General features: G+C 41.0%; 1 protein-coding gene across 2 annotated transcripts in view; it reads left to right on the top strand.

Moving 5' to 3' along the window:
- The window catches only part of GMCL1 (germ cell-less 1, spermatogenesis associated), a 138217-nt gene that overhangs the window by 62136 nt on the left and 62155 nt on the right, over nucleotides 1-13926 (top strand). For both annotated transcript variants that reach the window (XM_029604009.1, XM_029604010.1), the window contains 2 exons: nucleotides 221-364; nucleotides 10347-10416. In XM_029604009.1, the coding sequence (XP_029459869.1) occupies nucleotides 221-364; nucleotides 10347-10416 (214 nt within the window). The remainder of the gene's footprint in view (nucleotides 1-220; nucleotides 365-10346; nucleotides 10417-13926) is intronic.

Genomic DNA, 13926 nt, shown 5'->3' with positions numbered 1-13926 from the left:
TCACTAAAAATGGATATGTGAAAATTCTCCTCTATAATGACACACCTGCTTTCCAGGAACAAGAAACTTAATCACCAGTTTATTTTGCTTGTCCAAAATATTGCTAAGCAGGAGCACAGGGGGAAATAGGTGTCCTACTTAGTATTTAAAACACTTTGTAAGTACACCCAACAGAAAATGTGTGGTTAAACATTCTGTTAAAACTTCCAATTTTCTGTAGAATGTGAAGAGAGCAAAATGGCATTTCTGGAATCAGCATTGGGAAGTTCGTTCATGGCAGTGTTCAGACACTTGAGGTTGCAGTACATTGTCAGTGACCTGGCATCAGCCAGAATCATTGAGCGGGATGCAGTGATTCCTACAGGTGAGACCAATTCCAGCAGAAGGCAAGAAACAAGCATTAATGGTGGTGTTTTAAGGAACTCCAAATACTGTGGTTATGTACAGAATACTATCATACAAACTATGTGATGAAAAACCTTTTGAAAGATCTGTATGCCACATTAAAAGGTGCACAGTGTAACATAGGTTTTATTTTAGAAAAATGAAAACTTGGTTAAAGTCTGAATGCACAGTAATACATCAGCAGGGAATAGAAGATGGTCTGTGTTTCTTGAATAGTATATTGATGTGCCATATTTAGTGCTTTTGTATGACAGTGGCATATTTTAACCAGGTTTTCTGTGATCTAGTTGTCAGGATTGTGAAAACAGAGGGTTTTTTTTTCATTTGATGGCTATGTTCTATTATTGAATCTCTCATTTCTCCTCTTTTTGCTTTAATCCCTCATTTTGTTAGAACATAAGAAGTGTCATGTTGGGTCAGAACAAAGGCCCATTGAACCCAGAATCCTGTCTGACAGGGGCCAGTCCTAAAAACTAGATTGTATTTTTTGCTGCTCACTCCCTATGTCAAGTGATGGGTTTCCATGAGTCACCTGGTTAATAACTATATATGGACTTTTCTTCCATGAACTTGTCCAAGCCCTTTTAAACTCAGCTATGCTAGTTGCCTTGACCATATCCTCTGGCAGTAAATTCCACAGTTTGAGTGTTGAGAGAGAGCATTTTTCCAATTGGTTTTAAATCTGTTCCTTATCAGCTTAAAGGAGTGTCCCCTGGTCCTAGTATTATTTGAAATGGTAAATATCAATTCATTTACCTGTTCTACTCCATTCATGATTATGTAGACCTCAATCGTATCCCCCTTCAATTATTTCTTCTCCACGTTTTTCTGTATTTTCCTTTGATTTTGTAATGAAAGCCTAAATGAGTGCCACAGCACATTCTAGCTTGCAGAGTACTCTGAAACAAATGCATATATAGACTTTTCTTGGGTGTTGTGTTTGTCTTGCATACATGCTTAATTTTATCACCTTGTAGATGCATCATTTCTCTCAATTTTCTTTTTGCATTGGTTTAAGGTTGGATTCCAGTTGCTTTCTTGTATTCTGTTCATTTCCACAGTTTCAGAGACTTATTTAGCTGTGAGATGGAGGCTACTGCTGGTTGAGGTAATAACCAGATCTTGGGCCTTAGCTTACCCAGTATATGGTTATCTAACACCTAAAAATTATTCTGTACTAAAATGGTTCTGAATGTCTGACAACATTAGATTTCTAACACATAGAAGAAAGACTGTTTGTTTGATGAAGGATGCGGAAGGAAGGTATATTGAGTAATCATGAATCACCATAGGGATATGCGTATTGGATAACACTACTTGAAAGATCCTATAGTGTTGAAATTTTAGAAAGTAGAGCACCTTATATCTAAGCTCTTTTATCCAAAACCTCCTATGCCTTATCATCCCCAGATCACTTCAGATGAGTAGGTCAGATATGTCACTTGTTGCTTCTGAAGAATCTCAGGGTCTGAAATTATGTTCAGGTCTTGGGTCACATTAAGTTTGTGTTCCTCCTTGTGTCTTGGTTGTATTCTCCCATGGGACTATTGCAGATAGTTCTTCTCTCAGGAGGGAATCCCTGGTCAGAAGATTTCAAGATCAGGTGGCTTCTATCTGGGATAGCCAGTTTGAGCCTTGCCCTGTTGGCTCTCGCAGGACAATTTGGTCAATAAGAGTGGAGTTTAAAATTCCAGATTGGATTGAAGTGACAATGGGCGCCTGACATTCTGGGGAACCATTAGTCAAGGTTAGGTGGCGCAGAACCTGTGATAACCATTGAAGTCCTCGTGACCCTTCATGTGTATAGAAATAGGAGCTATCAGGACAATGAGAGTCTTGATATATGCAACCATTGTGACGGCATCTTTCAACAGCCTGGAGAGTACAAGGAACCTGGCAGTTTTTTGAAGTTCTGGTTGATGTTCTGATGAATAGATCAGCATCTGATGGCCTGGTTGGCCAGAGTAGAGAGTATGCAAGTGGAATTTCTGAGCAGGCATGTTCTGAACCCTGGAGACTGGCAGTTGTTTCGAGAGGCAGTATCGCTCATCATGTTCACTTGGGGGTTCCTCCAGTTGGTTTGATGGTGTCTGGATTAAAGACCAAGACTCGTTCTTCAGTTGAAGATGAGGAGGCAGGTTTGAGGAGCCTCAACACTCTTTCCCTGCAGTGGCCTAAAGAGATCTGGTTTTACAGGTTTCCTCCTTAGTCTCTGTGAGGTGAAGTGGTCAGATCCATAGAAAGATTGTTGAGGCAGGATGATCTTGGTGGTTCCAGGGTGGCCCAGGCATCCATGGTTGGAGGACTGGGTGAATCTCCAGACTTGTCATGATCCTGGGTGTCTATGTCAGGGGCTGATTTTAGAACAAAAGAGCATAAGAAATTGCCATGCTGGGTCAGATTAAGGATCCATCAAGCCCGGCATCCTGTTTCCAACAGAGGCCAAACCAGGCCACAAGAACCTGCAAGTACCCAAACACTAAGAAGATCCCATATGCCATTTTGATTACTGGCAGCCGACGGCCCACATGCAGGAGATCGCTCCCGGACCCCCACTGGACCACCAGGGACTTTAGGCAGGTCTTGGGGGGGGGGGGGGAGGTCAGGAGAGTGGGAGGTTGTAGTTAGTTTTTTTTTTGTTTTTTTTTAATATTCGCTCCATAAGACGCACAGACATTTCCCCCACACTTTTGGGGAAAAAAAAAGTGTGTCTTATGGAGTGAAAAATACGGTATATAAATAGTAAACCTCCCATACCAGAACAGCACCAGCTTCTCACACTCAAACTGTAACCACCTTACCTAAGAAAAGGCAACACTGAAAATATTACACCAGGCTTTAAGACACCAATACATCTCCTATTAGGAAAATGGACCAAGTCAGGCTGCTATAGAGCCCTACACAGAAACTACATGCCAGCAGAAAACCTCACCTGAATCACATATGCTGACCCTCACCTAACAAAGAATAAAGAGACCATAAAGCATAACCAGAAGCATGCAGACAAAAACTGGATTGGAAACCGCAACAAGCCAGAGTCTCTGTATGCAGTGTAACAAAGGAAAAAATAGAAACAATCACCAGTCCTTATAAAACAAATCAAGAAATATAAAATCAATAGCAGTAAAACCATACTAACAAAAAGAACAGATTATTTCAAAACAGCTGATGAATGGAATATCCAATAATTAAAAAGTCATATAAAAATTTTCTAGACACCAATAAAATATTTTAAAACAGCAAAGACCCAATAATTAAAAATAAGGATTAAAAAATGCTCTGTTCTCCATACCTGGAAACATTCGATTTCCAGGGGTCCTGAGATTGTTCTGAATTAGGAGGAGGGGTTGTTTGTAAATTTCTCCTTTCCCTCAGTCACACGTATGCTCGCTCGCTCACTTACATAGGCTTTCAGTCACACAATTACACACAGGCTTTTAATTATACATACACATGCTTTCTCACACACATGCGATCTCAAAAACGTATGCTCGCTCGCTCACTCTCCCCACTGAACTAGCGGCAGCAGCAGCCTCTTCTTGCGGCCTCAAGAAAGGAGTCTCAGCTGCGGGGGCTGACGGTGCTCCTCGTTTTGCTCCAGGCTGACGCTGCTCTTCTTTGGGCCGGCACTGCTGCTGTTCTTTGGGCTGACTCTGCAGAGACTTTACCTAACGGGGTCTCTTCCCGTGCTCACAGCTGTTGCACTTCACTTCCTTTTCCGGGCCGCGGAGGCGGGAAGAAGAGACCATGCTGGTGCCACTGACTCCAGCTCTCCTGCCGCGTTCAGCAGGAGTAGCTGGACCAGGAAGTGTGGCAACACACCTGCGTGCGCTTGGTGATTGAGAATCGCTAATTTATGGTACCTGAAGTTTGGAGGGTTGCCAGTGTAATGACAATTTTTAAAAAGGGATCAAGAGGTGATCCAGGAAATTACAGACCAGTGAGTCTGACATCTGTCCCAGGCAAAATGGTAGAAACTATCATAAAGAATAAAATTGCTGAATATATAGATAAGCATAGTTTAATGGGACAAAGCCAACATGGATTTAGCCAAGGGAAGTCTTGCCTCACAAATTTGCTACATTTTTTTGAGGACTTAAACATGTGGATAAAGGTGAGCCAGTTGATATAGTATATCTGGATTTCCAGAAAGCATATGACAAAGTCCGTGATGAGACTTCTTAAGAAATTAGAAAGTCATGGGATAGTTGGCAGTGTCCTATTGAGGATTGCCAGCTGGTTAAAAGAAAGAGTAGGGCTCAATGGTAAATTTTCCCAGGGGAAAAAGGTGAATAATGGAGTGCCCCAGGGATCTGTTCTGGCACTGATGCTTTTTAGTATATCTATAAACAACCTGAAAATGGGAACAAGTGAGGTGATCAGATTTGTCGATGACACAAAATTATTCAAAGTTGTCAAATCACAAGAGGATTGTGAGAAATTGCAAGATGACCTTGCAAAACTGGTAGACTGAGCATGCAAATGGCAAATTAAATTCAATGTAGGCAAGTGCAAAGTGATGCACGTAGGGAATAAGAACATAAGAAATTGCCATGCTGGGTCAGATCAAGCCCAGCAACCTGTTTCCAACAGAGGCCAAACCAGGCCACAAGAACCTGGCAATTATCCAAACACTAGGAAGATACCATGCTACTGTTGCAATTAATAGCAGTGGTTATTCCCTAAGTAAACTTGATTAATAGCTGTTAATGGACTTCTCCTCCAAGAACTTATCCAAACCTTTTTTGAACCTAGCTACACTAACTGCACTAACCACATCCTCTGGCAACAAATTCCAGAGCTTTATTGTGCGTTGAGTGAAAAAGAATTTTCTCCGATTAGTCTTAAATGTGCTACTTGCTAACTTCATGGAATGCCCCCTAGTCCTTCTATTATTCGAAAGTGTAAATAACCGAATCACATCTACTCATTCAAGACCTCTCATGATCTTAAAGACCTCTATCGTATCCCCCCCCCCAGCCATCTCTTCTCCAAGCTGAACAGCCCTAACCTCTTCAGCCTTTCCTCATAGGGAAGCTGTTCCATCCCCTTTATCATTTTGGTTGCCCTTCTCTATACCGTCTCCATCGCAACTATAACTTTTTTGAGATGCGGCGACCAGAATTGTACACAGTATTCAAGGTGTGGTCTCATCATGGAGCGATATAGAGGCATTATGACATTTTCTGTTTTATTAACCATTACCTTCCTAATAATTCGTAACATTCTGTTTGCTTTTTTGACTGCTGCAGCACACTGAGCCGACAATTTTAAAGTATTATCTACTATGATGCCTAGATCTTTTTCCTGGGTGGTAGCTCCTAATATGGAACCTAACATCGTGTAACTACAGCAAGGGTTATTTTTCCCTATATGCAACACCTTGCACTTGTCCACATTAAATTTCATCTGCCATTTGGATGCCCAATCTTCCAGTCTTACAAGGTCCTCCTGTAATGTATCACAGTCTGCTTGTGATTTAACTACTCTGAATAATTTTGTATCATCCGCAAATTTGATAACGTCACTCGTCGTATTCCTTTCCAAATCATTTATTTATATATATTGAAAAGCACCGGTCCAAGTACAGATCCCTGAGGCACTCCACTGTTTACCCTTTTCCACTGAGAAAATTGACCATTTAGTTCTACTCTCTGTTTCCTGTCTTTTAACCAGTTTGTAATCCACGAAAGGACATCGCCACCTATCCCATGACGTTTTAGTTTTCGTAGAAGCCTCTCATGAGGGACTTTGTCAAACGCCTTCTGAAAATCCAAATACACTACATCTACCGGTTCACCTTTATCCACATGTTTATTAACCCCCTTCAAAAAAATAAAGCAGATTTGTTAGGCAAGACTTCCCTTGGGTAAATCCATGTTGACTGTGTTCCATTAAATCATGTCTTTCTATATGCTCTACAATTTTGATCTTGAGAATAGTTTCCACTATTTTTCCCGGCACTGAAGTCAAGCTCACTGGTCTATAGTTACCCGGATCACCCTTGGAGCCTTTTTTAAATATTGGGGTTACATTGCCCACCCTCCAGTCTTCAGTTACAATGGATGATTTTAATGATAGGTTACAAATTTTAACTAATAGATCAGAAATTTCATTTTTGAGTTCCTTTAGTACCCTAGGATGCATACCATCCAGTCCAGGTGATTTGCTACTCTTTAGTTTGTCAATCTGGCCTACTACATCTTCCAGGTTCACAGTGATTTCGTTCAGTTCGTCTGACTCATCACGCCTGAAAACCATCTCCGGAACTGGTATCTCCCCAACATCCTCATTAGTAAACACGGAAGCAAAGAATTCATTTAGACTTTCTGCAATGGCCTTATCTTCCCTAAGAGCCCCTTTAACCCCTCTGTCATCTAATGGTCCAACCGACTCCCTCACAGGTTTCTTGCTTCGGATATATTTAAAAAAGTTTTTATTATGAGTTTTTGCCTCTATGGCCAACTTCATTTCAAATTCTCTCTTCGCCTGTCTTATCAATGTTTTACACTTAACTTGACAATGCTTATGTTTTATCCTATTTTCTTCAGATGGATCCTTATTCCAATTTTTGAAGGATGATTTTTTGGCTAAAATAGCCTCTCTCACCTCTCCTTTTAACCATGACGATAATCGTTTTTCCTTTCTTCCACCTTTCTTAATGCGTGGAATACTAGGCACAGTCCGTGCCTAGTAATCCAAATTATATCTATAAATTGCAAGGTTCCACATTAGGAGTTACCACTCAGGAAAAGATCTAGATGTCATCATTGAAAATACATTGAAATCTTGTGCTCGCTGTGCAGCAGCAGCCAAGAAAGCAAATAGAATGCTAGGGATTATTAGGAAAGGAATGGAGAATGAAACAGAGAATATCTTAATGCGTCTGTATCACTCCATGTTGTGACCTCATCTTGAGTATTGTGTGCAGTTTTGGTCACTACATCTCAAGAAAGATATAGCAGAGTTAGAAAAGGAACAGAGAAGGGCGACCAAAATGATAAAGGGGATGGAGCAATTCCCCTATGAAGAAAGGCTAAAGAGGTTAGGACTTTTCAGCTTGGAGACGAGAAGGCTGAGGGGAAATATGATCGAGGTCTATAAAATAATGAATGGAATGGGTCGAGAAAACATTAATAAGTTTACTCTTGTGAAAAGTACAAAAACCAGGGGCAGCACAATGAAGTTATTGGACAATTCATTTAAAACTAATAGAAAATATTTTTTTACTCAACGCATAATTAAGGTTTGGACAAATTCCTGGAGGAACAGTCCATTAACAATTAAGGTAGAATTTCAGAAATTCACTGCTTATTCTTGGGATAAGCAGCTTGGAATCTGTCTACCCCTTGTGACCCTACTAGATTCTTGTGACCTGGCTTGGCCACTGTTGGAAACAGGATACCAGGCTTGATGAACCCTTGGTCTGACCCAGTATGGCATGTTCTTATGTTCTGAAGGTTCCAATGCTTTTTTGATAAAAGTTGCTCTACTATACTTGTATAATTTATTTTCAGATTAAACTATGCAGTATGAAATTGATTTTTTTAATGTGCCAATTTGAGAAAACCACTTCAAATATCCATGCTGATATGTAAACATGTTCCCTCTCTCTCTCGCTTGTCATTAGTATTTCATGTTACAGAAAGCCTAATATAAATTTTTAGAGAAGTATTCTTATTAAGCAGAGGGCCCTAATAAGCGTTTATGTGTATGCTTGTGATATTCCTTCTGGAAAAATGCAGTCTTGGTAATTGTTTTGATATACCTTGATGGCAGCAGTTCTTTCTTTTTTTTCACTAGAGTTGTCCGAACATCCCACAGAGACTGGTATATTCTCATATCTTATGACATATTAGTCTTGTGATTCCTTTTTTTATTCTGCCCAGATGTATGTCCAGAGTACAGTGAAGTTTAATTTGCTCTAACTACTTATGGCAGACTGCCTAGAATTGCTAAAGGAAATATGCTTTTTGGTAAAAGATTCTTGCTATTTAAGCTTTAGAAAATGTGTGCCCTGGCCATGCTAGTCAGCCATCCTAGTATTACTTGTCTTGGAACTACAGTGCTGAAAAAAGATTTTATAAGGTGACTGAATACTATCCTGTTAACCCATAGTATAGGATCTTTCACAAGATGTCTTTTCTCATCCTAGACGGTTTTCTTTGGGCAAAATGAAGCAAATTAGACTTGTACATATTTTTAATCTTTCTGTTCTTACCTGTACGAAAGATCTTGCTGGCAAATTGCCTGATAGCCAGGAAGTGGCTGCTGTCTGAATATAAGGCTGTCTGTTGGAGATACTGCTCTCACAGAGAAATTTAAATAATACACCGATTAAACTTTTTCCTGGTGTGTGTTCCTTCTCTTAGTTTATGATTGGGTTTTTTAATAAGTATGCCATTCTTATTAACTTCAAAAATATATTCTGACCTTGCTGTCCACACAGTGCTGAAATATAGTGCTATATATCAACAACTGAATAAAATCTCTTTTAAGGGTTATTTTACTGATTCTTTAGGAATTTTCTTCTGGATGCATCACACAAGTGCTGTCCTCATGTGAGACCTTTTTGGAAAGCCTCTGATAGATTTTTCAGGGCCAGAAAGGAAACAGATTTGCATGGTGCAAGCCAAATTGTAAAAGGACCTAGCTTTACATTTTTTTTCAATTTGACATGCTTCATTTACACACATTGTACTCTAAGGGGCGGATTTTCAGAGCCCTGCTCGCGTAAATCCGCCCAAAACCGGGCGGATTTATGCGAGCAGGGCGCTGTGCGCCGGTGAGCCTATTTTACATAGGCTCACCGGTGCGCGCAGAACCCCGGGACTCGCGTAAGTCCCGGGGTTTTCGGAGTGGGCGTGTCGGGAGGCGTGTCGGGGGCGGGGCCGGAGCGCGCGGCGTTGCGGGGGCGTGTCGGCAGCGTTTTGGGGGCGGGTACGGGGGCGTGGTTACGGCCCGGGGGTGTGGCCGCGCCCTCCGTACCCGCCCCCAGGTCGCGGCCCGGCGCGCAGGAGGCCCGCTGGCGCGCGGGGATTTACGCCTCCCTCTGGGAGGCGTAAATCCCCCGACAAAGGTAGGATGGGGGTTTAGACAGGGCCGGGCGGGTGGGTTAGGTAGGGGAAGGGAGGGGAAGGTGAGGGGAGGGCAAAGGAAAGTTCCCTTCTAGGCCGCTCCGATTTCGGAGCGGCCTAGGAGGGAACGGGGGTAGGCTGCGCGGCTCGGCGTGCGCAGGCTATACGAAATCGATAGCCTTGCGCGCGCCGATCCAGGATTTTAGCCGATACGCGCGACTACGCGCGTATCTACTAAAATCCAGCGTACTTTTGTTTGCGCCTGGAGCGCAAACAAAAGTAGGCTGTTCGCGCTCGTCTGAAAATCTACCCCTAAATGAGTTACGACCAAAATATATATTGCAGTAACATTATCAATAAAATTCACAACCGATGACAGTCGGACAGTTTTAAAACACTCAACATAATGTCTTAAGCCACACTGCCCCCAACATCACATACATCCCACTTCATTTCTAATTCCCTATTATGCTTGTGTTCTTACATTAAGGATGGATTCTGCTAAACGTTTGTAGTACACACCCACAGGGAGCATTGCATTTTTCTTGAAATGCTGTTATTTGACTGATCTATGATCAAAATCAATTTCAGTACATCTGAGTGCTGTTATTAATATTTTATCATTTATATTTGAATTTATTAATGCACTGGACTAGAATAAGTGCATTAGGTTTCAGCTTGTTACCTTATCAACTGTTAGCATTTTAAGATATTCAGAATATAATTTAACAACATCATTCAATGCATTTGCCTTTAAATTAACGAACAGCAATTTCTCTGTTTAAGTTCCTTGTTGTGCTTTTTAAAATTGTTTCTATATGCTCAGATCTTTTATCTATAAGTATATATCTTTTTAAATTATAGAATGGCTGTCCTCTGTTTACAAACAACAATGGTTTACCATGCTCAGGGCAGAACAAGACAATGATACTGGGTATGTATCTTACAGGTTTTATATTGTCTTAGTTAATTTTAATAGACTATGGCAAACAGGATTTCACAGGTAAAGCACAATTTTGGAAACTGGCTTAATTTTTACCATTTCAGTCCGAGAATGTCATTCATAGAAATCTAGTGTATTTTTATTTGTATATTAGTGTATATTTATTTTTATCTGTTGATTAAGACCATTATTGGACCTTATGACAGGTGCTCTCGGTTGATATAGTGTTCATATTTTCCAAAATTTAAAACCTGATTTTACAGACCAATTGAATGAGTGTACATTAGAAATACATTCAGAAAGATTAAAATTAATATTGGAAAGTATTTGTGTATGCTGATGGAATCTGTATTGGAAAGTAAGATTTTCTCTTTTATAAAAGAGAACTTTGTTATCTGGCTCACAGCCTGCTGAGTTGAAAAGCTCCTTGTGGCTGCTAATTGCCACATATCCTCAGAAGAAAATAACTTACTAAGTATTAGTGCTCTGTGAATTTTGGGGCTTTAAGTGGCACGATTCTGGTTGCCTGCTGAACCCCTGCTAAGTGTTCCTGCTGGAATGCAGAGCTGCCTGACAGACACAATGGAGAGCTGAAGCATGTGTGTGGAGGGGGTAGTGGGCCAGGGCTCAAACTGCAGAGAAACCGCTCTTTGAAATGGTTTAGTGATTGATAGTCATAAGGAGCATTTTCAATTTAGCTGAGTTTGAGCTATCATCATGAAAATATTATCTGCCTTAATACAAGAGAGAACCTTTACAAGACTGATGAGCTGACACCATCTTTGTTGGGAGGAGAATTAATGGAGGAGAGCTTCTTACAAGAATATAAAGCTTGTTGACTGAATTTGTTTTATAACCTAGCAATTTCCACACCCCAATTTTGTGCTCATTCTCTATCCGCAATTTGAAAGATTTTAATTTAACAATCTTTGGTTTGTAGGCAGGAGTAATTGATCGGGGGTGTTGGGGGGAGGGGTGGAAGAGCAGATTTCCATGCTCATATCTACTTGGTTGTGCTGTCAGTTTCTCATATCTTTGAAAATATTGAATTCCCTATCTGCTAACCAGTAACTCGTCACTTTTCTAGGCATCTGGGAAGATATAAGAACATAAGAAATTGCCATGCTGGGTCAGACCAAGGGCCTGCATTTGTGGCACTGGATGTCCATCTCTGGTGCATATGTTATCTGCTTTTGCTGTCTAAGCCTGGTCCATGATTCCAACTGCTAAACTTGTAGTCAGATGTCTCCTAGAGCAGATCAGCATTGTGCCTGGAATATAGAGGCCCTAAGGGGGACGGGTCTGGTATTGAAAAGCCCCAAGCCTTAGTATGGGGCTGGGCAGGAGCCTTCTCCAGGAGCCGAGGTATTGCTGGTTCTCGATAAAAGAAGTCCAAGTGGGAGTCCTCCCTACCTTGACCCTGCAGGCACATGAAGGCTCACCCTCCTTTCCTGCCTTGTCACCAGTTCCCAGATCCATCTCCTGTCAGATTGAGTGCAACATGGAAGTCTGTGATGTCAATTGAAGTACCAGGATGAGCACCCATGCGATGCAAGGGACCCTCTTTGGGACTGTCTCCTTCAGAGCCAAAACAAAGTTAGCACCTTCAGTTTAGATTTCAATCAGAGTCATTTCTGCCCAGATCCAGGTATGACTAGGGTGCCATCCATGTCCTCAACACAGAGCTTGCACATTAGGGCATTCCAAGATGCTGTCAGTCAAATCTGATATACAACAAAACACAAGAAGACAAACGTCATACAATATATTATTATTTATATTTATTTAACATTATTTAACAACCTGACTAACATTTAAAATCTCACTAACTTACACATTCATACTCACACTCTCTTACCCTTTATAAAAACAGCAAATGTATTTTACATATTCATCAGTACAAATCAATGAAATTACATACATTGATACATTACATAAATATTATAATAATTACGAACAAATTACAAACAATATAATTTAAACTTTTTCATAAATGATATTCCATCACTCTTAATCGACGATTAAGAGTGTAATGTATCAATGTATGTAATTTCATTGAATTGTACTGATAATATGTAAAATACATTTGTTGTTTTTATAAAGGGTGAGAGAGTGTGAGTATGAATGTGTGAGTTAGTGAGATTTTAAATGTTAGTTTGTTAAATAATGTTAAATAAATATAAATAATATATTGTATGAAGTTTGTCTTCTTGTGTTTTGTTGTATATTCGATTGAAGAAGACTGGTTAAAAATTTTCCTGTGTGTTATTATACCGTCAGTCAAATCTGAGCAGAATGTTCTTCACAAAAGCCTAAGAGTTCTGCCAAGTTCAGGCACACAAGCTCAAGAGTTCTGGCTGTACCTCCTGCCCAAGAATAGCAAGAGGCACAGCCAGCCCCATCCTTGGCCCAGGACCTATTTGATTAGAAATATTGATGGAACCAGTTTGTGGATTCTCCTCATCCAGGGGAAGACCCTTCACAAGTCAAAAAGGGATTGAGCGGACTCTATCTTACCAGATATTTCTCCTCAGTCTCCCTCAACCTCTTCAGGATCATGGTTTAGTGTTCCCCTTCATGGTTAGTGGAGGCAGAAGATTCTACAGGGATTCCTTCAGATTTCCTACCTGACTTGCTTCAACATGCTTCCTCTCTAGAGGATCTCTGCTATTCCAGGTTCTTGGACAAGCTGACAAAGTTGCTGTCCATTGTCAAAAAAAAAAAAAAAAAAGAACTTGAGATTCTATGTCTTCGGGCTTCTTTAGTTTCTTCAATCTCCAATGGAGTTTGTAGCTATTCTTGTTCACAAGCTCCTTCAGGACCTCAAGATGAGGATGTATCTATTGATGGATTGAAGATACAGTGTCCAAGCTTACACAGGTTTTGGGGAGGTCATCCAATATCCCCACTACTCGGTAGTAGTGGAGTCAGCACTGAAATGTGCTAAACACGCTCATGACCACTCCATCATGCTTCTTGGGAAAGATCCAAAGGTGTTGAATGTGTTTAGGGGGAAGGGTCTCACTAACCCTACATGGTTCAGTGTCTGCCCAAATGTGTAGCCTCTGATGGATTTAACAGACCCCAAAGCAGGTGGACTTTCCGCCGAGCAGCTGAGGACGTGGAGGAATGAGAGAGGCATCCCCTCTATTCTGCTTATGAAGCTTTTGATGCTATAACCAGGGCTTAGGCTGCTTTTTGTTAAAGACCGGCTCCCCAAAGGGGAGGAGTTAGCAATCTGTTATGAATCTGGCTGCTGGATATTCCCGTTGAAGGAGGAATTAGCAAGGGGCGCAGTTAGCACTCTGTTACGGATCTTGCTAAGGAGTAGCGATCTGTTAGTGCTCTGCTCCTCCAGAGGAATGGAGTAGCAACTGTTATGCTTTGTTCCTGTAGAAAGGTAAGCCAGCAACCTGTATGATCCCCACAGGGAGATAGCTATGTGATATGAATCAGCTTCCGCAGAGAGAGAAGTAATGGTCTGATGTGGGTTGGCTCCCA

The sequence above is a fragment of the Rhinatrema bivittatum genome, chromosome 5 (assembly GCF_901001135.1).
Source record: "Rhinatrema bivittatum chromosome 5, aRhiBiv1.1, whole genome shotgun sequence".
In the NCBI taxonomy this organism is placed as follows: domain Eukaryota; kingdom Metazoa; phylum Chordata; class Amphibia; order Gymnophiona; family Rhinatrematidae; genus Rhinatrema; species Rhinatrema bivittatum.
Note: the sequence above shows the minus strand (reverse complement) of the source record. Positions and strands in the feature narration are given on the sequence as shown.